Source organism: Panicum virgatum, chromosome 5K (genome assembly GCF_016808335.1).
Source record: "Panicum virgatum strain AP13 chromosome 5K, P.virgatum_v5, whole genome shotgun sequence".
Classification (NCBI taxonomy): Eukaryota; Viridiplantae; Streptophyta; class Magnoliopsida; order Poales; family Poaceae; genus Panicum; species Panicum virgatum.
In genome coordinates, this window is record NC_053140.1 from 51,486,414 (window position 1) to 51,510,428 (window position 24,015).

The 24,015-nt window shown below is 51.9% G+C and overlaps 5 protein-coding genes across 7 annotated transcripts; 3 read left to right on the forward strand and 2 right to left on the reverse strand.

Moving 5' to 3' along the window:
* Window positions 1-493: 493 nt before the first annotated feature.
* On the reverse strand, window positions 494-8,951 carry LOC120708357. 2 transcript variants are annotated; one of them, XM_039993572.1, is made up of 4 exons: window positions 8,238-8,627; window positions 7,192-7,357; window positions 2,418-6,580; window positions 494-2,347 (listed from the first exon to the last, which is right to left on the reverse strand). In XM_039993572.1, exons 3-4 carry the CDS (start codon window positions 2,910-2,912, stop codon window positions 653-655), a joined length of 2,190 nt encoding a protein of 729 aa, XP_039849506.1. In that variant the 5' UTR covers window positions 2,913-6,580; window positions 7,192-7,357; window positions 8,238-8,627; the 3' UTR covers window positions 494-652. The 2 variants fall into 2 exon arrangements, with proteins under 2 accessions (XP_039849506.1, XP_039849505.1); XM_039993571.1 differs by lacking the exon at window positions 7,192-7,357 and having other exon boundaries at window positions 8,238-8,951.
* LOC120708359 (probable disease resistance protein At5g45440) lies at window positions 3,012-4,588 on the forward strand. The gene is made up of 2 exons (XM_039993573.1): window positions 3,012-4,315; window positions 4,408-4,588. The coding sequence occupies exon 1, from the start codon at window positions 3,044-3,046 to the stop codon at window positions 4,277-4,279; it is 1,236 nt and encodes a 411-aa protein (XP_039849507.1). The 5' UTR covers window positions 3,012-3,043; the 3' UTR covers window positions 4,280-4,315; window positions 4,408-4,588.
* On the reverse strand, window positions 4,694-6,562 carry LOC120710209 (disease resistance RPP13-like protein 4). The gene has a single exon (XM_039995861.1). The coding sequence runs from the start codon at window positions 6,560-6,562 to the stop codon at window positions 4,694-4,696; it is 1,869 nt and encodes a 622-aa protein (XP_039851795.1).
* On the forward strand, window positions 8,822-15,003 carry LOC120708356 (disease resistance protein At4g27190-like). Of its 2 annotated transcripts, none has more exons than XM_039993569.1 (2): window positions 8,822-8,969; window positions 11,983-15,003. In XM_039993569.1, exon 2 carries the CDS (start codon window positions 12,008-12,010, stop codon window positions 14,669-14,671), a length of 2,664 nt encoding a protein of 887 aa, XP_039849503.1. In that variant the 5' UTR covers window positions 8,822-8,969; window positions 11,983-12,007; the 3' UTR covers window positions 14,672-15,003. The 2 variants fall into 2 exon arrangements, with proteins under 2 accessions (XP_039849503.1, XP_039849504.1); XM_039993570.1 differs by having other exon boundaries at window positions 8,832-8,969; window positions 11,995-15,003.
* Window positions 15,004-19,972: 4,969 nt separating this feature from the next.
* Window positions 19,973-22,691, forward strand: LOC120708360. The gene is made up of 5 exons (XM_039993574.1): window positions 19,973-20,726; window positions 20,832-20,889; window positions 20,978-21,061; window positions 21,166-21,301; window positions 22,147-22,691. The coding sequence occupies exons 1-5, from the start codon at window positions 20,144-20,146 to the stop codon at window positions 22,420-22,422; spliced, it is 1,137 nt and encodes a 378-aa protein (XP_039849508.1). The 5' UTR covers window positions 19,973-20,143; the 3' UTR covers window positions 22,423-22,691.
* Window positions 22,692-24,015: the final 1,324 nt, after the last annotated feature.

Here is a 24,015-nt window from a genome sequence, read left to right on the forward strand (position 1 = left end):
GATATACGTGTATGCCTTATAAACAGGGAAGGAGGGAGTAAGTTCGTGGGTGGGAGTTGCCACCCAGATAAGCGCATTTAGCTTAGATTTGGGCGTTTCGATCGTTGACTCGATTTCCATCTACATGCTGCTTCTGGATTTGCTGATTCTAAGAGTCAACCCATCTATTTTGATTGAGATTTAGGGTACGTGGATGTGCTAAAGTTGGATGCTAAATTTTAGCACATATTAGCACTTGTATCTTTACTACAGTTTTTAATCTTATCTAAAATTTAGCCAACTCCATTAACAATCCTATTTGAATGAACTAGTGTTATATTTTAGCACTTGTATCCAGAAACCCCCTTTAGTACCCATCCATAGATGTCAAGAGTATTAAGCAGGAGAAAATAAGTGGACGGTTGGATTTCATAACCAGATAGTAGTAGTTACCAATTCGAGTCTGAAATGAGGCAAAAATAAATTGGTAGGCTTATTACGAACAAAGCTAGTATTATTGGTCTACTAAAATGCATGGCCTTCTTCATTCTTATTAAAAAATCTTCACTTCCGCAAATGAGGACAGTGGTGGTCCAAGATATGTGCACAAAATTTGCAAGAATTTTCGAGGCAGCAAATCTGTGTTTTTTTTAACAACCTTTTGGTGGTGATCTCAATTCTTTTCTACGATGAGTTTGGCCCTGGCATGCCCTGCCTCTATCCTATACTGCTCGCCGACCCCCAGGTGCGCCATCAAGAACCAGACGACCGTGAGCAGCTCGCCGCCGCCGCTCAGCTGCTTGGCGTGGAAGTTGCTCCGGCACTTGCTCGCCGCGTAGCAGAGCATCTCCACCCGCACCCACACCGCGCGGATTACGCGCCACCGCTTGCGCGGCGGCAGCTCAAGCAGCGACTTGGCCAGCCGGCACGCGTCGAACAGCACCGACTTGCTCCGGTCCCCCTTCACGTCCCTCGGCGCGATCTCGGCGCTCAGGCCGAGCACCGTCCTCGCCGCGGCCCCCGCGTCCGGGTGCGCCGCCGTCCCGAAGAAGTTCCTGGCCTCCGCGCAGGTGTCCCCGAACCGGATCTGCCCGATGCCCGCCGTCAGCATGAAGGGCCGAGCGACGAGGAGGAAGAGCATGTAGTTCGACATCGCCCGGCTGACCTCGACGAACGGCGCGACCTTGACGTCGCCGGCGTCGTCGCCGGAGTGGAAGCAGAGGTCCGTGGCTATGTGCCAGAGGAGGATGCTCTCGTCGAACTCCACCTCCACGCTCCAGCCGAGCTCCTTGTAGTAGCCCTTGCACTGGAGAGCCCACCGGCCCCTGTGGTTGCTGAACTTGCGGTAGCTCTCGGCGTCCACGATGCTCGCCGTCTTATCCTTGAGCTCCCTGAACACCACGATCTTCAGCTCGTGCGACACGTCGATGTGGCGTATGTGCAGCCAACTGTCCCAGTGCCCTTTGAGCCCGAGGACGCTCAGGACCTTGGTGAGCACTGTTGGTTTGTCCAGGAGGCAGAAGCTGATGAGGTTGTGCTGGGCCATCAGATTGGACCACTTGGACCGGCTTTCCGGACGGAAGTACTGAATGCTCCGGAAGATCAGATTGCTCAGGAAGCTGAAATTACAGCTTCGAAGAGCGGCGTGTGTCCAGTAGGATATGAGCATCATTCCTATGGCGTACACCTCCAAGCAAAGAGCTCCTCCGAACAAGATGTTAGTGATGCAGACATCGACGTGGCTGTATGACGACTGGTGCTGCTTACCCTTGCGGTGGCGCAGCAGCACGTTGAAGAGGAGGCACGCTGTGGATGTCGAGAGGAGCGTCAGGCATCGGAGGAGGCGGCCGTACCAGGTGTGGATCACCGCCGCCTTGGAGTGCAGGGTGTCGTACATGAGCGAGAGCTCGATCTCGATGACCTTGTACGCCTGCTCCGGCGTGAGCCGCAGGAACGTGGCCTGGCTCCGGGTGCGCTCCTGGAAGCTGAGGATGAGGTTGGCGAAGAGCCGCTTGAAGATGACGAAGAAGCGGCTCGCGTCGGCGATGACCTCCGTGTACGGCACGGTCTCCTCGGCGACGCCCGCGGCCACGGCGGCGGCCTCCGCCCGGCGCTCCTGCTCGATGACGATCTCCGCCTGGAGCCCGGCCTCACGCGTGAACCGGTACTCCTCCATGAACTTGGCGTAGTTGGGGCCCGGGTCCGGCGTCGTGACCATGCCGCTCCGCAGGTTGTCCATGCTCGCGCACCTGAGCGCCCACGTCCTCTCGCCGTACTCGACGATACCACTCACGAACATGAACACGGCGGGGGCTAGGATGTCGGCTCCGGGGTGCGACTTGGTGAAGACATACACGGCGAGGCCAACCTGTAAGAAATGGAGGCGTCGTTAGCTCGAATCTGCAGCAGGCGGCGCACAATTAAGATTCTTCGCGTACCTGGGTGAGCAGGCTGAGCAGGTGGCGCTTCCAGAGCTCGTTGTCCTCGATGGAGAAGGCGGTGATGGTGTCCTGGCCGCCGAGGTGGAGGAGGAGGAACGGCGCCCACAGGGCCTGGATGCGGTGGGTGCGCTTGAAGGCCTTGGGCACGCGCGTCTGGGAGAGGTACCCGAGCGCGTAGATGGCGATGGAGTCCGCGAGCAGGTAGGCGAGCCACAGCAGCAGGCTCAGCGCAGCGGAGACGTTGCGCTTGCGGATGCCGGCGAAGAAGAGGAGGAACACCTGGAGGGCGAGGCTGGTGAGCACGAGCATGCGGATCTCCCATTCGTTCCACACTGCCAGCATGCTTTCCATGTACCTCCCGTTGGCATCCATGTCTGCCTCCCCTTCCACCTTGCGTGCCTTTGCCTGTGTGTCCAAAGGATTAAGTCTTCTCTGGGGGTCAACACTCACTTGGGGCCACTGGTGACTGACCGTGACCGCCGATGTGAGCATCGCTTGTCCTTTGTTCTGAGTCAGTCTCCGTTTACTCGCCAGTCGCTACACGCTCCGTGCTTCTCGTTACCGAATCAGCCGAGAAATCATCACTGCAATCCACATATTCCGGTGGGAGGCCGACGCCGTCCATGGCTGTGGAAGTCATCCAGTTCCTGGTGCGGAAGTTTGTGGATAGCCTCGCGGAGGAGGCGGCGGTGGCGGAGCTCCCTTTCATCGCCCAGTTCAACGACATGCGGGCCGAGCTGGAGAAGGCGGCGATTTCTCCCGATAACGCAGATGAGCTCCGGGAGTGCCTCTACGAACTCAACGACTTGCTCGTTGAGTGCCGCATGCTCACCAACCGCCCGAACCGACGGCGGCGGTTCTTCGCGCAGCCCGACGCATGGCGGTTCTCCAAGACCAGCAAGAGGGTGGCCGCGGTCAGGCGCAGGGTCCTCCAGTGCGTGGGGAACAACTCCGGTGGCGACGCTGCGGCGTCGCAGGAGGACGGCGCCGCCGCCGTGGGGTTGGACCGCTGGACGACGGCTTGGCTCGACCGCAGCAGGATCCACGGATTCGACCAGCAGCTCACGGAGCTCGAGTCCATGGCGTTCAGGGACTGCGGCGCGGGGAGGCTTGCCGGCGTCGGCATCGTCGGCATGGGCGGCATCGGGAAGACCGCGCTCGCGCAGCTCCTGTTCAGCAGCCCGGGCGCTAGAGGGCGCTTCTTCCCCAGGATCTGGACGTGCATGTCGCACACCGCCTGCGCTGGAGCAGACAGGCGCAGGGAAGTTTTGCAGGGCATCCTCATGGCTCTTGGACACGAGGAGGATGCCATCCTGTCCATGGATGGCGGCGATAGCCTGGTGGAGCTGGTGATCGCCGTCCACGAGCAGCTCAAGGGGAAGAGGTATCTCATCGTGTTCGACGACGTGTGGCACGTCGACGACTGGTACGCCGACGTCGTTGCCGCTGGCGGCCAGAACGCGCCGCGGAGAGCTGACGACTGGTCGGAACGCCTCACGTTCGGGCTTCCCAAAGAGAGAGGCGGCCTGGTGGTCGTCACCAGCCGGCTGAAGCAGGCTGCCGAGACGATGGTGGGGGAGAGCTGCCTGCACCATGTGCAGCCATTGTGCGACAGCGAGAGCTGCTGGGCAATTTTCATGGACGCCCTCTCCCAGGCGAAAGGGACGGTCGATCTCGCCACCGTTGACAGCATGAAACAGGAGATCCTTGAGACCTGCGGCGGGCTCCCAGCAGCGGCCAAGACAATGGGAGACATTTTTGCAAGAAGCAGCATCCCCTCGCCAGCATCAACATCTACCAGCCAGGAAATTAGTAAGAGTGGCCACATCATCACTGGTAACAGTGGAAGTCTGAAATAGGCAACACATCTGTATAGTGTAGATCCAATGGTACTTTCTTCTTTTCTATTCTGAACCTTGAAACTCTGTAATTTCGTTGCTTTTAGTGATGAAATTCGGGCTTTGCCCATGGTGGAAAAAAATGGTACTGTCTGGTACTAGTGACTTGAAGAGTTCCTTCAGGATGAAACAATGTTCATAGCTGTTCTTGCAGTAAACATTGGAGAAAAAGGGGAGTGTATGTGCACAGTAAGAACTGCTCAAATTTGTCAATATGCTCCGCCAATGTGCTTACATACTGAAATATTACTGGGATTATTGCTTGGTCCACATTCTTTCTCATGGAAAACTGTTACTGATAATGAGATGCAAATATAGTGATACTGTATGACTGCAAGAGTAATAATAAAAGCTCAATTGATTCAACCCTCTCTCCTACCTATTGACTTGTTGCATGTCATTGTTCATCCATACCCCATCCTTGTCACAAGGGAAAGATTTTAGCTTCATACATCTAAAGACCTCCAGAAAGGTCAGTTTTGGAAACATGTCATGCACCTGGGTCCATTGCACTGATAAATCATTCAAGAATTTCAGGCGCAATACCTCAATGTTCCACACCTCTGACTCGTTTTTGTCGCCAAAAGTATTTAGCATGCCTCCAGTGAAGTAGAGTCTCTTCAGTTTCAACAGCTTACTCGGACTTAACCAATCTGGTATCTTCTCCCCAGGGAAGCAGCGCAGGTCTAGCTTCTCGAGATTTAGAGGTAGTGAGAGTGAAGCTAGCAGCGATGTTGAATCAGAAGTTTGATGGACTCGTTCCTTCTTTGAAAGTGATACAGCCCATGTAATTTTCAGGATGCAAAGGCCTTTGATATTCTGAAGCTCATCCAATTCGTCTTCTGTCACTGTAACTTTGCTTCCAATATATATGCTCAGCTTCTTCAGTTTGTCAAGCCTGGCCAACTCTGCTACTCGACAATTGTAGTTGCCAGTGGAACCACCAATGACAAACCCTTTAAGGACTTGGAGTTCTGTAAGGAAGCTAATACCCCTTGGCATGCCTTCCAGCAAGTAACACTCTGATACATCAAGGTGAGTGAGCATCTGAAGAGACGTGATGCTCTCAGTCAGCCTCTCAAGGTTATGACAAGCATGAAGATCCAAGATCCTCAGATTTGAGAGTCTGCCAATGGAAGAAGGAAGTTCGATGATTCTAGAGATGCCCCTCAGACAAAGATATTTCAATTGATTAGATGACGGCAGTCCTTCCAAAAATTCAGTACTGTCGACCTCAATATGGTGTCGGTAAAAGTTGTGCCATCTTCCTAGTTGGAGAACTGAAATCTTCCTCAAATCCAAGAACCAGCTCTTCTCAAATTGGAGGTATCGCTCACTCACATTAAATATTGTTAGAATGTTTCTGAGTGATGCCACATCTATTTCCAGTTGGTGCTCTTCAACTAGACAGGCATGGTACGTAGCTGAAAAGTCCCATGTTGCATTGCCATTTGAATCAAATTCAAAAAACCGTGCTTGCCTTGCAACAGTAATCAGCATACGCCGGATCCAAGGGTGCAACTTGCATTGGTTGACAGCATATCTGCGCTTGTGATACACTGGTTCAACCATCTCTCGAGCAATCAGCTTCTCAAAGCACTCCTTCCCGACATCTTCAGCTGTCTGGTTTCTTGTGGCTGCTACTAAACCCTCACCAATCCACCAATGGATCATGGCCCTCTTGCTGATGATTGAATTTTCTGGGAAGATAGAGAAGCATAACAAGCACAGCTTCAGCTGTAAATCAAGATTATCATAGCTAAGCTGCAAATTAGACATGGTTGAGCTCTCAAGGATTTTCCTCTCAATCTCAAGCCTTTTCCACTGCTCTGAAACTTTTGCATGAACCCATTTAGATGGTACTAATGAAGGCAAGGTTGTGGGAGCTGCTGCCTCAATCACAGGAACATGGAGAGGAATTTGCATACGATTTTTTAACTTGGACAATTCAGTGTTGACAATTTGGAGCTTAGAACGTATTGAATTGAGCTGGCTGTCTTCTTCTATGATTTCATCCAAATGCCGAGCTATTCCTCCAAAATCATTTATAATCTCATTTTCCCATTTAGATACTCTCTGTAGTATATTCTTGACCTCACAGGCTTCTTTCTTGATATTTTCAAACAGAAATGTAACATCTGAATATGAACTATCCTCATCTGGAACCAAAGGAACAGCTCTTGCCTTTTCCAATTGCATTAAAAATGGAGAAACGACTTCCTCCAATGTCCGCTCCTGCGCCATGCTAGTTTTAGCAATCACCTGCAAGGAACCAGCTGGAAATGAAAGACTGATGTGCTGGTTTAAAAACTATGCAGAAAATTTCCTTTTTATGATGCATTGTTCTGGATCTAGCTACTTCTATTTTTTACCCCTGCAACCTTCTTAGCCTATTAACTTGAATTGAGATGTTTCATGGTGTATCGTTGTGTTATTTTAGCAAACAATATTAGGAGATACCACTGCTTAATTGAAATCCAATCGGCCAAGTTACAGAGGGAGTTTATAGACAAGAGTAGGGACATCAAGTTAGAAGTTATACATTGTATACCAATTCTACTATCACTGGAAGGAATTGCACAAAATCAAAATAATTAGAAACCTATTATTTGTATTGCAAGTAGATTCTTTGCATTATGTCGTACAAATATTAATGAGGTAACAAATTGCAGCCGTTGTCTACCCATGTACATGATGCATGCCATATGTCAGCAGCAGGTTTTGCAAAACCAAGTCAAAGTCAAGAGTGGCATTTGTCATGGTCACGAATGCATTGGCATATATGATTGTTATGATCAGATTAAAGGTGGGTCATTCATGGTTACTCTGTCCTTACAAACGAGACTATCTTTGATTACTGTCAGTTTGTGTACCTGCGAGAACGTGATTTGCCATACACAAAGTCGAAAACAGCACAGGATAGGTTCCTCCCATATGCTAGGAAGCATGTCTTGTATATATAGAGATCATCATGTGTATGCAAACCAACCAAATCACATCTTCATGTTTATAGAATGTGATCATTTGGATCTTATACACCTGTGCATTTATAAAGAGAAGGGTGGGCCTTGTTGAGTGTCAAGCCATCAAATCCTAGTTGTCTAGCTTATGTTTCTTTACACTACACAGACTTGAAGCAGAAATCCTGGTGTTTTGCAAAGGTGAGAGCGCTGTGAGTTCTATTAAAATAAAATACAAACTTACCAAAATTTGCATCGGTTGAGAGAAAATGTAAGTTAACTGTGTCGGCCAGAAATTACTATGGTAATTACACCAGAACAATACATGCAAAGTTTCGTTGGTGGATCTAAATTAAACGATTTAGTTAAATCATACTGTAAAAATTTGGCTTTAGAATTCTTGACAACTGCAACATCAATCCAAACTATGTATCATGCTGAATGCTTATTTTGTTACCAGTTTTTTTAGTAGTGTTACCAGATTTAGATACTGGAATTACAAATGTATTGCATATTAGAGTAGGCTAGTGCGCACAATTGTATTTTGATTCTAGTCACACAATTGCCAGGCAATTCCACTAGTCTTCCTAAAATTTAAGCACATTCATTCACGGTTGGATTTGAAATTGGCCAATCTGGCGAGGGAAAACTCCCACCAAAGTAGCACCTTATATAAACTCACAATATCCATACATACACCTAACAACATCACTATGGAGCTCCAAATTTGATGTGGAAAGAGTCAGCGGAGATCGAATTCGACGGAGTTGCATTGCTCCAAGAGTACTAGTAGTTAGTAGTAAGGCAATACTTTGATGATCCTGATATTAGTTGATAACTTTTTTTAAGCCACGAAACGCTTCTACCTAATTACTGTCATGATCCATGAAAAGAGTTTCCTCAGGTAAGGAAAGGAGCTTCAGGGAACTAGGACAGAAAGAAAGAACGAACGAACTCACCGAAGTACTTCACAGGAGGGTTGCCGCGATACCGGGCACAGCCTTCTCTGCGGCAGCCGCCAGGCCTACCCAGCCATCTGCCCCTCTTCCCGTCGCCTAACTCCCTCCCCCGCGCCGGGCCTCGCACTTGGACAGGTCGTTGTAGATGGAGAGATGAGCACAGCTCTGTAAGATTTGGTGCGCTCGGGGTAGTTCAGGGTGCTTCGGGTTGGGGTACGGATCTCTGCAGTGCCCCCCAGCAATAGCAGCAGCCCGCGGCGACTGTAGCACGGGTTGGGCCGGATTAGGCGGCGGGCGGCGGGCTACAAAAAAGACTCTCCTATATCTCGTCCAAACGCCTAAAGATGGCAGTCGCCGCCATTCACATTTCACAACCAAGCTCAGTGATTTTGCCACCGTTGAAGCCGCCGGCGCAGTTGAAGGACTCGGACGAAGTCGTCGGGGCGGCCAACTTGATGACGAGTGGACGGTGACGCAGTGGGATGCGAATCGACTGGACCGGATGGGTCTTTGGCTTTTGCGGCTGGGCGTTCCGCACCAGGTTTTCTCCCCTCGCAGCAGCACGCTGCACGCTTTTCTTCGGGCGACCGACGAGCTCCCTCGCCCCCTGTTCAGCGGATGGGGCTAGGTTTTGGCGGGTTTTGTTCTCCTTCCTCCTTCCTCCTGCGTCTCTCACACTCCACAGCTGCTGGCACGCCCTAGGGGCGCTGAAACCGGCCTCTCTGCAGCCAGGTGAGTGCTTCCTCTTTTCTAGTTTTTAGTTCCTGATTTCTGCCATACTATTTGTGATATTCTTTTTTTTTACACAAACATATACTGTAGGAATCAATTTTCCTCTTCCCCTCAAATTTACCGCATCACTTTTCTGAGTTTTCTACCCTTCGATTAGAGAGACACGTTGTATAGGATACATACTTTTACTTAACCAAATTAAGGAAACACCATAATAATAATAAACTTGTATTAACAATGCAGATATAGTTTTCGGTTCTGTTACATGTTTTGTTGTGACGGAACCACCTAATTAAAACTCTAAATTAAGCGTAATGGACATCATTTGAACACATCAGACGCATTAGTTTAATGGTTTAATTTGACAGTTCTTTCTCAACCCATGGCTCGATCGAAACAACGCCGGTAGTCCCACGCGAAGGTGGGTGCAGATGATACAAATATGACAAATACTTGAAAATACAAATACAACTCATATTATCAAGCATTAAGTTTTACAACCTGAGTTAGAAGATATATATACATAATTTACAACTTTAATAACAGTTGAAACCAAAGTTCAAACACAAAGTGCCTACACTATCTTAACCCTCCTTGTACAGCCTTAACATAACCGATCCGACCGGTTGCCACTGAGCCACTCAGCTACTACCGATCAGACCGGTCCTGCCAAAAGTGAGGAGGGATCACACTCTGCCCACAAGTGTGGCCCTCAAAGCACTCCTAAGCTAAGTGTCTGGTCCGATCACCTCCCAGCCCTCTGCGTCACGGCGGACGAACTTGACACAGCAGGGACAAAAGTCGATGTCTGTGGATCCTAAAATAAAGTTTGGGCAACAAACCCTGAGCAACTAATACTCAACAAGACTTATCCGACTATGGGTATACTTAGCCCTTTATCTAGACATGCATGGATTTTGACTAGTAGTTTGTTTTGTGGGGAAAAGTATCTAAAAGTGGATTCTTATTTTCAATGTTTTAGCTCCAGATTCTATATGATATGGCTTAACCATCACCTAATATTTGCAATTCTAGAGCAAACATGGTAGAGTATTAAACGACAATGCAAAGTAGTCACCGATATAATTATATTCCTTGTTCCATATCACATTACTACGATGTGGCGCAGTGATCAAGATATTCTTAACTGAGAGCGACGGCGAATCGATTTGATTTAACCTTGTAAGGTGGACCTAACCAACACGACACACATTTGCCCCGTCGGACTATACATGCCAACTATTCTCCTTCCCGCCTCGAACTACAGGAACCAGCCCAACGACATATAGTCAGCCGAGTCCTACGAGAGACCACCAAAAGTAAATACATGCAATCCATTTCTCCGCGACCACTCAATCACCCTAGAAGTTGGGTGCAGGTTCCTGTATTTTCGAAGTAAGACAGTACTAAGCTTACCAATTTCGACTACCTCCTACTTCCAGTATGCGGTTAGTACAGTTCAAACTCGATCAGTAAGGCCAACAACGGTACGGTCCTCAATCGACACAGACAGGGCTAGACACCAGGAACCCTATCCTGCTGTCATACCTACATCTCATCATTCTTTCCCCATCCAGTCTCCAATTTTCATTCATTCCATCATGAATACAATAACTCATATAAGTAAATATAAATGCATCCTATATCTCGTGAGTAACCAAAAATTATTCGACTTCTAAAACATCCTATAGCTTGCGAGTAACAGAAAATCACTCGACTTCTACCGAGACCTATTAAGCATAGCAGTACTATCGACCTACACATGCTAGTAATATTCAACCCAAGGGGATCTAGGGATCATGCAACTAAAGTTCCAACCAAATTTCCTCAAACGTAATGCACAAATAATAGATATATAATGTTTTATAATTTAAATTAGTATGTCATGCACCGGGGCTTGCCTTCGGGCTGCTGCTCCTAGATAGGGTCAACTGGGCCTTGGGCCGGGTTCTCACGCCTTTCCTCCTGGGCTGGTTCTAACTGCTCCTGTGGTTCCGTGACCACCTCGAATACAACCTCCTCCGTTGTTGCTGCTACACGTATGCATATGATACGAGAGATGCACATAGGATTTATACAATTACAAAACAACCCAAAAATCCGAGAATAAACGCTAACAATTTGCACTAACTATCTCTTATCGGCCCCTACCTTGCTCCTACTATTTGTCAGACTGGCCTACCAGACTGGTTAGACCGGTCTAGCTTGTGTGAGACTCGAGACCAAAAATCCGCAGTATCCGGACCCCTATCCGGAGCATCTAAACCACTACAGCCCCGGAGTATCCGGACCAATGGCCGGAGTCTCTGGACCCTTACCGGTCAGACCGGTCATCCGACCGGTCAGACCGATCCTATCGAGCCCTAACACCACCAGAGTAGAAATTCTTGCCGCGCAAAAACTAGCCCACCAACTCAAAACCCTCTTTGAGCCTAATTCAGAGGTGCATATAGAGAGGTTTGACCAGAGGAAATCACTTAAAACATCCTAGAAAGTTAGATTGGATCAACACAAGCTTGAATACCTTGAATGAGCCTTTCCCCCACGAAGAACTTGGAAACCAAGGCACCCCGGGGAGGAGCACGTGGGGAAGATGGTCCTCCACGCAAACTTGAAGCTCCCTTGGCCTTGAGCTTGAGTTGAAATGGAAGATTTGGATTCTAGGGCTTAGGGAGAGGGAGAGCTCGTGAGGGAGTGAGAGGGAGTGAGAGTTAACGGGGAGAGAGTGAGAGTGACCGGTGAGGGAGAGAGAAAGACTAGTTTAATGATTGTGGGGGTCAAACAGGCCGTATAGGTTCAACTGGTCTGACCGGTTACTCACACCGGTCGGACCGGTCCGGCCTGAGATGACACAAAAATTTTATTCTAGTAGTTTATTGCGTAAGTTTAAAACTAATGGTCATGATTAGATTTAATTATAGGTGATTAACACCTGAGGTGTTACATTTGTCCTCCATCCAAGCGCATGAATTGGCACTTGGTAAACTTGACCAAACTAACTCAGGAACTGTAGTTGACAATACAGGAGAAACGGTATAATGGCATCCTATTGTTGCTTCCGGAAGCCAAGGCAACCAACGAATATGCCAGTGCTGCCGATTAATCACGGCGAGTTGATTTCATTGCCAAATATGCTCGGGCTGCTTCGTCGTCCAGGTGTTGGAGTAGTTGAAATCCAAGGTATTGGTGGTTCTGGGAAGACATGGGCTGCAAAGGCTCTATACCGAGAGGCAAAGGCCTCAAATCTCTTCGATGAATATATCTGGGTTTCATTGTCAATAAATTGTAGCATGAGAAAGTGTTTCAACAAGATTGCAGCATATTTATCATGTAAGATCAGAGACAGCTTGTCCGTAGAAAGCACTAGGACTAAAATAAAGGAATATCTCACGCCACGGAAGTTCCTGCTAGTTCTTGATAATGCTTATTTCACTGAAGAAGGAATCTTAGAGTACCTGGGAGTTCCTAATCCACAACAGCAAAGGCTTGGCTCAAAAATCATTGTGACTACAAGAACTATGAGAGCAGTGAATGCATTGAGTGTCATGCTGCCAAATATAGTAGAGATAACGCCACAAACCCTCACTTATGAGGAGTCATACGACTTACTGCGCGAGAAGATTGGAAAAGATATCAGTTTTGCGTATGACTTAATCAGCTATTGCTATGGTATCCCACTCATAATCATCCTATTGGCTGGGGCACTGTATGATGCACCTATGGGAGAGACATTTAGTGAGTTGGTCACAAATGCGCGTGATGCTCTATCAACCAAGATAACAGTTTTCAACACAATGGAGCACATGGTGAAATTTGGGTATTATCAGCTTCCTAGTGATAATGTGCGACGCTGCTTGCTCTACTGCTTAATCTTCCCCGACGATCAAGGAATTTCAGTCAAGGAGTTAATTTGGTACTGGATAATGGATGGTCTACTCCAAGAAGATGTTAGTTTTGATGAGGCTAACCATATTGGTAAGGAAATTCTTGATGTCCTCATAAAGCATGGTATGGTATATTTGGATGACAATGATCACGTACACATGCATAATATGGTTAGGGAGACTGTATCAAGATTTGGAAAGGATATGGGTTACAAAGAGCAAGATTACCGGTGTTTCGGCAATCCTATTATCAAATTAGAGCATCTTTCAAAGTATAGCAGTAGAGTTTCGTTAATGGACACTGAAATGGAATGTCTCCGCGGAAGTCCAAATTGCTTACTTATTTCATCATTACTTTTAAGAGGAAACTTTCTTTTGAAAGCTATGTCAGAAGAATTCTTTAACCAAATGGCAGGAACACTACAGATACTAGACATGTCATTTACTCGAATTGAAGTGTTTCCGCCTTCCATCTCCTATTTGATTAAGCTGAGAATGTTGTTACTGATTGGTTGTGATCATTTGCAAGAAATTCGATACATAGCTTCACTGGCACGGTTGGAGGTGCTGGATGCTTCAGGTTGTAGTTCTCTGAAGAGTGTAGAGTCTGGGTCATTTGACCGTATGGTGTTTCTCAAGGTCCTTGACCTCTCTGCCACTTCCATCACTTTCTTGAGTTCAATTCCAGTATCTATGGAGCTTCGCCACATCAATCTACAGGATTGCCCATTTCTGGGGTCTGAGTCCCCTTATGGAGTGTCAAAAGGCGGTGCTGTACAGAACCTGCAGCTTGGCAGTATTGAAGATCTAGCGGCTTGGATGGGCATGCTGTGGTTACCTTGTGGACTGACTTTCCAGCTTTCTGATAGGTTTGGCATGAAAGTATCACTTGATGCCAACAGGGATAGTAATTCATATGTTTATGCCAGTGACACCTATTTTTTTAAATGCTTGGGAAAAGATTCTCCACTGTGGTATAACTGTTTTCAGAAGTTTCAAATTGTCATCTCCCCTTCGATGGATAGCGAACCCATGGACACTGATGGCCAAGTAAGAAATACAGATTCCATCTTTGAGAATTCGTACTTCAGGGCAAAGCGATTCACACATTCCACTGATCCCACGAGATATCTGGAAATAAATGGTACTGTTGGTGTTCCATCTGATCTTGATGGTATTCTGTGTCATGCTGAGCTGATATTGCTAAAGAGATTAGTTATGACCACCAGATTCTCTGATCTGATTGTTAGAAGTATGGAAGCAGTAAGAGAACTCTGGCTAGAAAATTGTGACCACGTGGAGAGTCTTCTGTCCGCAGACGAAGTGCAGGCATTGTCTACGGTAGGCAATTTATCATCCTTATGCAAAGGGGTAGAAGATGTGACTAGTTTCAGTTGTCTGAAGCACTTGCTCCTCGATTGCTGTCCGAAACTACTATGCCTATTCCCTTCAGCGCTATGCCTTCCAAACCTTGAAACATTGCATATAAGATTTTGCGACGTTTTGGAGAGGGTGTTTGACAGCTCGGTCATGGGAGAGGACACTCTTCCAAGGTTGCAGTCGCTGCAGCTGTGGGAGCTCCCTGAGCTAACCTGTGTGTGCGGTGGAGTCTTACCATCTCTGAAGAACCTCAAGGTGAGAGGCTGCGCAAAACTGAGGAAAGTTCCTGTTGGTGTGAATGAAAATAGCCCGTTTGTAACTACTACCGGGGAGCAGTTGTGGTGGGACAGTTTATTATGGGATGACGAGACCATCAAGCGTTGGTTGCTGTTCAGAAATTGGGGGCCCTTGCTACCTCATCTTGCAACTGAAGGATGAAGATATATATGTACATATTCATGTGTTTCAGAAGCACTTGTCAGTCATTCTACGGTTTCTCAGACCAACAATTTTTTTTTGGCTTAACCTTGCTATATGTCATGGTCGGTACACGGCTCGTATTCTCTCTTAATACAAAGATACGCAGCTCTCCTGCATATTCGAGAAAAAAAGGTACACGGCTTGTACAATTTTCTGAATTGATCTTGTATTGAAAAGCTGCTATCTGTTGTACCTTAATTAAAGTCTGTAACAATAACGACACGAAGCAAACAGTGTTTGGCTCGGCGCGCGCTAGTAATTGAACAAGTTTAGCAATTTTCTGCTACGTATTTGCTCCGTACCCAGAAGGATGCTTTTATATCGTAGATACAGGAAGCGAATTTTTCTGCAAATAATCGCGGCTTGTCCTCGTGATCAGGGTCGTTCACTTGTTTCGTACTTTGTAGTTACTTGAGATCTGAATGCGTGGTGGACTAGCACATCGCCCACTCTGTTGGCGCGGCGTCTTCGCGGCGCGCGCCGCGGCAGGGGTTCTCAGGTTACGTCAGACTCCGGTTGAATTCAGGTCTTCTGCACTTGTCGAGGTTTTTGGTGCCCACCTTCTGCTTGAATTGGCGAGTGCTGAGAAGTTCCTTTCTTTTAGGAAAATCATGATACTGTTATTGATTGCTAATGAAAGTAACATTCAATACAAAACGAAAATATGGAATGATGGACCTATGCTAAAGGGACAGCTTATTTGCTGAATTCATCACCTCTGAGGAAACTAAAAACCGAACCGCTGCAGTTTTGCAGGATACTACTGTACATATCCGCCACAAAGCTCATGCATCAGTGATCAGCCTAGACACATTATGTGGACACCTTGCAGCCGCCCGTCTTCCTGCACTGGCTATTCGAGAAGTTGCGCAAGCCACCAATGCAAGTATGAGACCTGGCATTCGTCCCAGGCCCCAGTGCCCCAGTTCCCAAAGTTACTCTTCGCAGTGACATCATCTCGGTGAATCCGAAGTGCAGAACCGAGCCCCTGATCTACCATGAAGCAGCAACACGGACAGACATGCGAGTGAGGCATGGACCAGGCTAGGTAGTACAGCGCGCTGCTGCCTCGCCGTCGCCCCGCACCAGCCGCTCTTCAAGGGGCTGGCTGTGCCATCCACCAACCTGGCGCCCCCGTCCGTGACCCATCGGGTCCATCCATTTCCACCCCCACGGGCCGCGTGGCGCGCCGGACGGGCCACCCGTCCCAACCCAACCCCTGCGCGAATTGACGCCGCATCACCTCCGCACCCTCGCCAACCCAACATCCGGCCAGCACGGCCAAGCCATCGATGCACCCGGGCCTGGACGCGGGACGCCTCATGTGCCCGGCCGCGACCGCGACCGCGACCTCTCTCACGCGGCCGGCACCTAGCAGCCATATCCATCGGCAGGCACGGGCGGGGGTGGGCGCGCGCGAGCGCCCCCGTGGGGCTCCCGGCGCTTTCCTCCCCTCTCCTTTCCCGCGAGATTGGCATCCGAATAATGGGCGGCCGCCGCACATGCCATGTCCCCCACCGGCGCGGCCACCACCGGGGCGCGCCCGCCCGCCCGCCCGCCCGAATCGAGTTGGTTAGTTGCGGATCGATTGAATGATCTGGGTGGAGAAACCGAGCCGGGTTTTAGTGCGGCGCAGGACGGGCGCGGCGATGGTCCGTCGTCCGGTCTCCGGTGGGTTACTCCGATCCGGTGCCTGCGCAGGCGAGCCCAGCCAGCTCTTGTTCACGGCCGTTCTTCAGTGCGTCCAGCCATGATTGCTGCTTCGTTGCATCCGAGCTCAGCTTTGTGGTACAGGCTAAAATGATTGGTAAAGGCCAATCGGTCCCTCTTGTTCCTGTGTCCCCCGCGCCACTCGTGGTCATGGACTGATGGACCCCGTGCGATTCGGCGGTTGCGCGAAGCTCGCGTACGATTTGCCCGGGTCGCCGGGCCAAGTGCTGTGCTGTTTTTGGCCGCGCGCCTGCTCGTGCCGTTTTACATGTGCAGGCGTGCCGCAGCCACGCCTGTGCAGTAACTCTGACAGCACTTCACTGCAGGCATGCCGGAACGCCGTCGATCCAGCCGTGAGACAGAGGGCCCGTTCCCCCGCGCAAAACGTCAGGCAACATGGAGCAGACGGATCCAACAGCAGCGTGACAAACAAAAGGCGAGCGCCCAAGTTTTTTCATCTGTCAGACCAGTTAGTTTGTCACCTGCAGCCGGCCGGCGTTAAATCGCAACCCCATCGAAGAGGACATGGAACAGTGCCTCAGAAAGCGACCGGTGCACTGACGGTATCGGAACGGCCTGCCTGGTGCATGGCCGCTCGCAATTGCCCCGGCCCCCGGGGCAGTCGGTCACGAACGAGCTGCGTGCATGCATGATCTCCGTATGAATCATACAGTACAAGAAGGGCATGAATCTCATAAACATAACCTGTAGGGACTAGTCGGCACGACGCTCGCGAACCTGCGCATCCAGGTCGGATCAGGTTCATGCAATGCAATGGAATGCTAACCCATGACCAGACACCGGGGAGATAGGCCCGGCCATCGCTGCTAGTGGCTACTGCTAGCTGCGGATGTGCACAGCGGCATCCATCAGATTCAGATGGCCGCGCCCTCCCTTATTGCGGTAGGGGCAAGGCGGCGCATGGCGTCCCTGCCGCGCCATAAGGTCCGTGTCCGTGGCTCCATGCATGCACCCCCTGTTGGATGGGAATGGGATGCCCATGTCGTCGTTCCAGGTCCAGGCAGAGCTCCGACACCCCAAGACCAGACCAACGGCGCTGGCGCTGCAGATCACCGCGCACGCTGCTGACACGCCACGCATTAACGCCCTGTTACAACAGTGCCGGAGCACCTGCCCAGAACATGGCATCCTTTTCTCCGGTTGCCGTTCGAGAGAGGTGCCAGTTCAGAGAACCGAATCGCGCTGCGCCAAACAGTAAATGTATCCCATTGGAAGAAATGAACCGAACATCTTGGCAGCAACCGAGATCGGATAGCGAGCGGCATCCGCGTGTAGAAAGAACTTTGTTTTCCAACCACCAGATTTGGCGCATCGCGTGCCAGCTCGCCCCGGGATCCGGAAACCGCCACGGCATTCTGGCCGTACGCATCCCGTTCCCTCGCCGCGACACGAGCACCGACGAGGAGGAGGTAGCCGACGACGACGACGTCACGGGCTTTATCCGGCGGCGAAGCCCCACGCATGTGCGCGTGGTATCATGACAAGCACGGCGATGCGTCCGATCCCCCCCACGCCCAACCCTTGCCCTGCACGGGCGAGAGGAGAGCAGAGCGGATTCTTCCGGGGCGATGCGCCGCCCCGCCCGTCGGTTACCTTCTCGCGCTCAATGATCCGTCCCCATCACAACCGCTGGGATCGCGACCAGTTGCAACGGCACGGGGGAGATCAGATTAAACTAGTAGATCAGATTAGATGGGACGGGGCTCATCGCTTCAATGATGCGAGGGGGGGGGGGGGGGGGGGGGGGGGGGGTGGGCGCCGGGCGTTAACGAGCAGGCCCCGCGTGATGAGCAGCAGGAGCGGCTCGACGGAAACGGACTGGAAAGCGGGTGGATTGGCCGGAGCACGGCGGGGGCAGGGAGGGAATGAGCACAAGATTCCCTGCCGCTTGCCAGCTCGAAAGAGGCGCGCGAGAACGTGGGCAGCCGGCCGGCCTGGCCAGGCTCGCCGTCGCCGGTCGCCGTCCTTTCCTTCTCCCCCACTCTACTGGACAGCCAGGCGCGCGCCACGGCTGCCGGTGTATGATGGCTTCCTTGTCGGACCCGGCACGGGCCGATCACCGCCACAATCATACATTCATACGTACGGACGGGGCGTGTCCGTGGGGGCGTGGCGCCGGCTGCCAGTAGGATCCTTCCCCGAGGCCGCCCAACCGTGCGCGACGCGAGCGCGACCCCGCGCGCGCGTGGGTACAGGGCGTCTCTTGTCACGTCGCGCGCGGTGCACCGTACGCGTACGCGCTCCTCGGCATGTGAAAGCCCAGGTACGGAGATCCGCCGCGGCCGGGAGAGCATCGGCTGGTTTGATTTCTATCTAGCACAGATTTCTTTTATATGTATGGAGTACTAAATAAAATTTATTTGTAAAATTTTCTAAGGGATGGATACAACTTTTCGCGACGAATCTAATGACAATAATTAATCGATAATTGACTATAGTAATGATAGTAACCATCCTCAAATCACGCGGTCAAAGATCTCATTAGATTCTTCAGAGTTCCTAGCGCAGAGATTCTGAAATTAGTTTTGTAAACTATTATTATTTAGTATCCCTAATTGTTGATTAAAATTGCTACAGTTCCTAGTATAGCACAAATCAAACTGGACAATTATTTGCCATCAGGGCGCGCCGGGCGGCGGCACAACGTTCCGTCAACTCGTAGTTGTTTGGGCTCGATTCGTTAGCAACCGAGCGAGGTATCTCCGGTGGTCGGCTGTCTGAGGTTGGGTCCTGCCTGATTACAGCGGGCTCGCATCTGCTTAATTTTGTCGGCCATGACGGGATTTTTATCTCTTCCCTGCTTGTTTAGGGTATCAAGTACTGTACATGCACACCCACAGGCTGAGGTGAGTTTTTTTTTTGAGATTAGCCTGAGGTGAGTTAGTTGCGAGCACCGCGCTAACCACCGAAAAGCCCCCCCCCCCCCCCCCCCCCCCCAATCAATCATCTCGCGCACGACTGACAGAACGCACGGACGCCCGGGTGGCTTCAGAGTTCTACTGCCACTGCTCCTCGCGATAACTCTTTGCCACCGGCGAAAGTCGCTGTCCTTAGAAGACGGGCCACGACTCGGGCTCTCGGGCTATTTTTCCTGCCGCGCTGCCCACTTTCAAGGGACAGTGAGCCACGAGCGAGCGGCATTTTCACCGGCCGCTCGCTGTCCGTCCGTTGGTTCGTGTGCCGCGTTTCCTACCGCCCCGTTAACGTGCCCGGCCTTGACAGCCCAGCCGAGCGTCCGTCCCCTACCGACCCGGCGACCATCGCTCGCCCGCCCGTTCGATCCGACGGGGAACGTGAGAGAGTGACGGCCTCACCGCAGTGCACTCGCTGCAGGACCCGGGGGGGGGGGGGGGGGGGGGGGGAGCCTGCCTCCAATGGCGCGCGCGCGCGTACTAGAACGCAGGAGAGGTAGCCAGTCTCCTCGACCTGTGACCTGGCGGCCCTACCTACATGACCCACCACCTTCCTCTTCCTTTCCCGGCCACCCCGCCTCCCGTGTCTCGCTTATATATACCGCCCTCGCGCCTCCCACGCTTCGTCATCCCACCCTCACTCATCAGACGGACAACGCACAGCTCACCGCACCTGCCAAGCAGAGCCACTTGAGATTGAGAACCGGCCGGCCGGCCAGCCAACCAACCGGGGGCCGAGGAGGAAGGAAGGAAGGCTCTCGATCGCCGCCTCCAGGGTCCAGGCAGGATGTGCAACTCCAACGTCAAGACCGTGGGCGTCGCCCAGATCGACGGCCGCCCGGTGCTGCAGCCGGCGGGCAACCGCGTGGCGCCGCCGGACGGGGCGCGCCCGCTCAAGAAGTCCCTGCACAAGTCGCTCTCCATGCCGGCCTCCTTCGACAACAATGCCGCCGCCGCGCGCCCCGCGCCCGAGAACACCACCCGCGCCGCGCCGGCGGCTCCGCTGCTGCCTCCCGCGACGCCGGCCTCGGTCACCGCGAGGGCGACGAAGGCGGCGGCGGCGGCCGCGGAGAAGAGCAGGGCCAAGGGCAGCAGGAAGCCCGGGGCGGTGCTGCCGGTGGTGACGTTCGCGGCGCTGGAGGCGTTCGAGCCCGCGGGGAGCATCGCGGCGGCGCAGCGGGAGCACGCCGCGCTGGCGCAGGCGCAGCGCAAGCTGCGGATCGCGCACTACGGCCGCACCGCGTCCTTCTCCCGTGTCGAGGGGAGGGTCGGCGCCACCGCCGCCGCCACGGCCGCCGCCGAGCCGGCCGTCCCCGCCTCCCCCGCCGGGCTCGACGAGAAGCGCTGCAGCTTCATCACGCCCTACTCAGGTAGGCTGCACAGGCTGCTCGTGTGTCGTGTCAACAAGCCATAGCCACACGCTGCTGCTCGACACCATCCGCTAACGTCAGCTCCTCTGTGTCCGTGGCGTGCAGACCCCCTGTATGTGGCGTACCATGACGAGGAGTGGGGAGTGCCCGTGCACGACGACGAGTGAGTTGCCATTCCTCCTCCGCATTGCTGCTCCTCGCATGCTCTTTGTAACAGTCTCCTCATGTTTGCGCGGCGCTGGCGCTGGCAGGTTGCTGTTCGAGATGCTTACCCTGTCCGGCGTGCAAGTCGGGGCAGACTGGACTTCCATCCTGAAGAAGAGACACGTCTACAGGTTCGGAACAGCCGCAGCACCAACTGTAGATGTCAACAGATGCTTTAGATTCCTGAAACATTTGAGCTGATTTCATGAATCTGTGTTCGCCTGGTCGCAAACAGGGAGGCGTTCTCCGGCTTCGACGTGGACGCCGTCGCCAAGTACACCGAGAAGCAGATGGCGTCGCTGAGCGCCGACTTCGGCCTGGACCTGGGCACCGTCAGAGGGACCGTCAACAACGCCTGCCGGATCCTCGAGGTACCGTCAGTCAATTCAGCACAATTCATCGACATGTTCTCACTTCCAGACTTCCAGTGCTCTCGTTCGGTAATCGCAGTCAGAAATCTACGTCGCCGAGGCAGAGAGTTCGAGATTAGAATGTCCTAAACCTGAGCTTTTCACTATCAGAATCCAAAACTTGTGTTGGTTTTGGTACTAATCGGTAGCGCATTTCGATCGCCTGGGCCTCCTGACAAGGTAGTAGTTCGGGTTCCGGTGCCATCTCACAACCGAAGCTTAACCGAAAGACGGTAGGCGGCGGTCAATGAATGGAGGAGGCCTACGAAACGAAACCTGTTAAAGCGAGTGAAAGCGATGCCTAACAGAATCCTTGGCGCTCCTGATTGGCAGACAGCTCGGTGAAGAAGCGGCTAGCTAGCGCCGCGCTTTGGAGGTGGCCACGTACTTTGCCGATGCAGAGGGCAAGTGCGCCGTTGGACTGGACACAGCCAAAAAGAGTGAGTGGGCGCCTTTCCGAATGGGCGGCGTTCTGGTGGCAGGAAAACGAACGAAAAGATGCTAATCCCACTTGTTTGGCACGCCTTTTAGTTTAAGCTCGCTTCACATTCTCACAAAACAATACTATCCACACAGTGCTTTGCACGTTAATCTGTTGCTGACAAGGTTCCAATTTTCCAAAACGGGACTGTCAGCCGGCTCCCACTAACCACCGAGCAACTACCTCCAACTAATCTATCGGCCAAGTACTTAGTAGTATTCAATTGCGTGTACTAGTATACTCGAATGGTAGTAGCTTACACGGCAGGGGGATACAATACAAAAATCTGATGGAGATGGTGTTTTCCGGATTCGTTGCATTGCAGGTGCGGAGGGACTTCGGGTCGCTGGACAAGTACGTGTGGGCGTTCGTGAACAACAAGCCGCTGTCGCCGGGGTACAAGTACAGCCGGAAGATCCCGGTGAAGACGTCCAAGTCGGAGTCCATCAGCAAGGACATGGTCCGCCGGGGCTACCGCTTCGTCGGCCCCACCGTCATCCACTCCTTCATGGAGGCCGTCGGCCTCACCAACGACCACCTCGTCTCGTGCCCGCGCCACCGCGCCTGCTCCGCCGCCGCTGCCGCCGGCCGCGCTAACTGATTCCTACTTCTGACCACGGGCCACGGCGGCCGCGCGCCACCAGCCTCCAGCCAGCCGCCGCCGGCAGGCAGGACACGAGGACGACGAGACTTCTCCGAGTAAGGACAAGATGAGAGAGGGACAGAAAAAAAAGGAAGATAGCTTCAAGTAGTATATGATGATGAGTCATGAGTGTGTGTGTATGATGATGAGTCATGAGTGTGCTTGTGTAGATTAATTACCGCTGCCTCCATCCTAATTAGCCAATGAAGGAGCTTGCTTGCTGTTAACTATTGCCCCTCAATTACCACCACTTGGTGATTACAGCTACTGATGATGTGAGTACCAGCGCTACAGCAGCTTGTGCTCCTCGCATGTGCATGTGGCGTGCTAGCTTGGCTATAGGCTATAGCTCGCTTTGAGCTGCACGCCGCGGCCTCTGTGCTCTCGACGAGCTAGCCGGCCGGATAGGGAGGGATGATGATTAGGGAGGGGGAAGAAACCCGGCCGTGTGGGCTACCGGGCATGTGGGCTGGCCTGATTAAAGCGAGGTAACAGCGCACTCACGGCAGCCCATGTGGTGCCGCAGGCAAGCGCATGTGCAGGAGAGAGACGGAGGGCAGGAGGGTCGAGGGTGAGGGGACGAGGAGGCCCGCTTTGCCGGCGCATGTGACGGACCCCTGCGCCTCGCGCACTCTTCCATCCTCGTCGTGGTCGTGCTGTGCTGCTGCGCGCAAAATGGGAGGACGGACGGTCGCGTGCCAGTGATGGCCGCCACTGCACTGCGCTGCGCCTAGGCCGTCGCGTGTACCGTGGCCATGACCGGCCGCTCGCCGGCGGGAGGAAATGGCACTTTAAAAAGTGGTGACGCTCTGATGATGCACCTACCATTTCGCACCCAAATCTCCGTAGCATGAATGCATGATGATGATTCGTGTGACGACTTCTTGGACGCGTCCTGCTCCACTGTATCGGCAGGCTGACAGCGATGAACAAACAGATAACACAGTAACGCTAGCTACGATCCTACAAACAAGGCTGTGCCTGTCCTCTGTACGTGCTCTCTCTCGTCTGGTGCGGATGTGCGATGCTTCCTTCCTGTTGCGACATGTCTCCCCGCCCCTCCCCCCTCCCTCCCGCTTGGTCGGTTGATGCTTGATGGAGTCGCTGAGCATCTTAGGCGATGTTTTGCAGAAAAATTTTGCGATGTAATTTTACTAATTTGAAGTACTAAATGAAGTCTATTTACAAAACTTTTTGTATATATGGGCTGTAAATCACGAGATGAATCTAATGATGTTGATTAATTCATGATTAATCAATAATTAACAGATGGTTACTGTAGCATCATTGTTGCAAATTATGGATTAGGTAGGCTCATTAGATTCGTCTCGCGATTTACAGCCCATCCATGCAAAAAAGTTTTTGTAAATAGACTTAATTTAGTACTCCATGCATGTGTCAAAATATTCGATGTGATATTTTTTTGCGTTTATGTGTTTGTGTTTATGGGGTGGGGCCTTACTCGGATCCGTTTGGTTCCGCGCGCCTCCGCGGGGATCTTCGCATGTGCGCGGGGCGCCGCGGCGTCGCTCGCTGCCTTGGTTCTTTCTC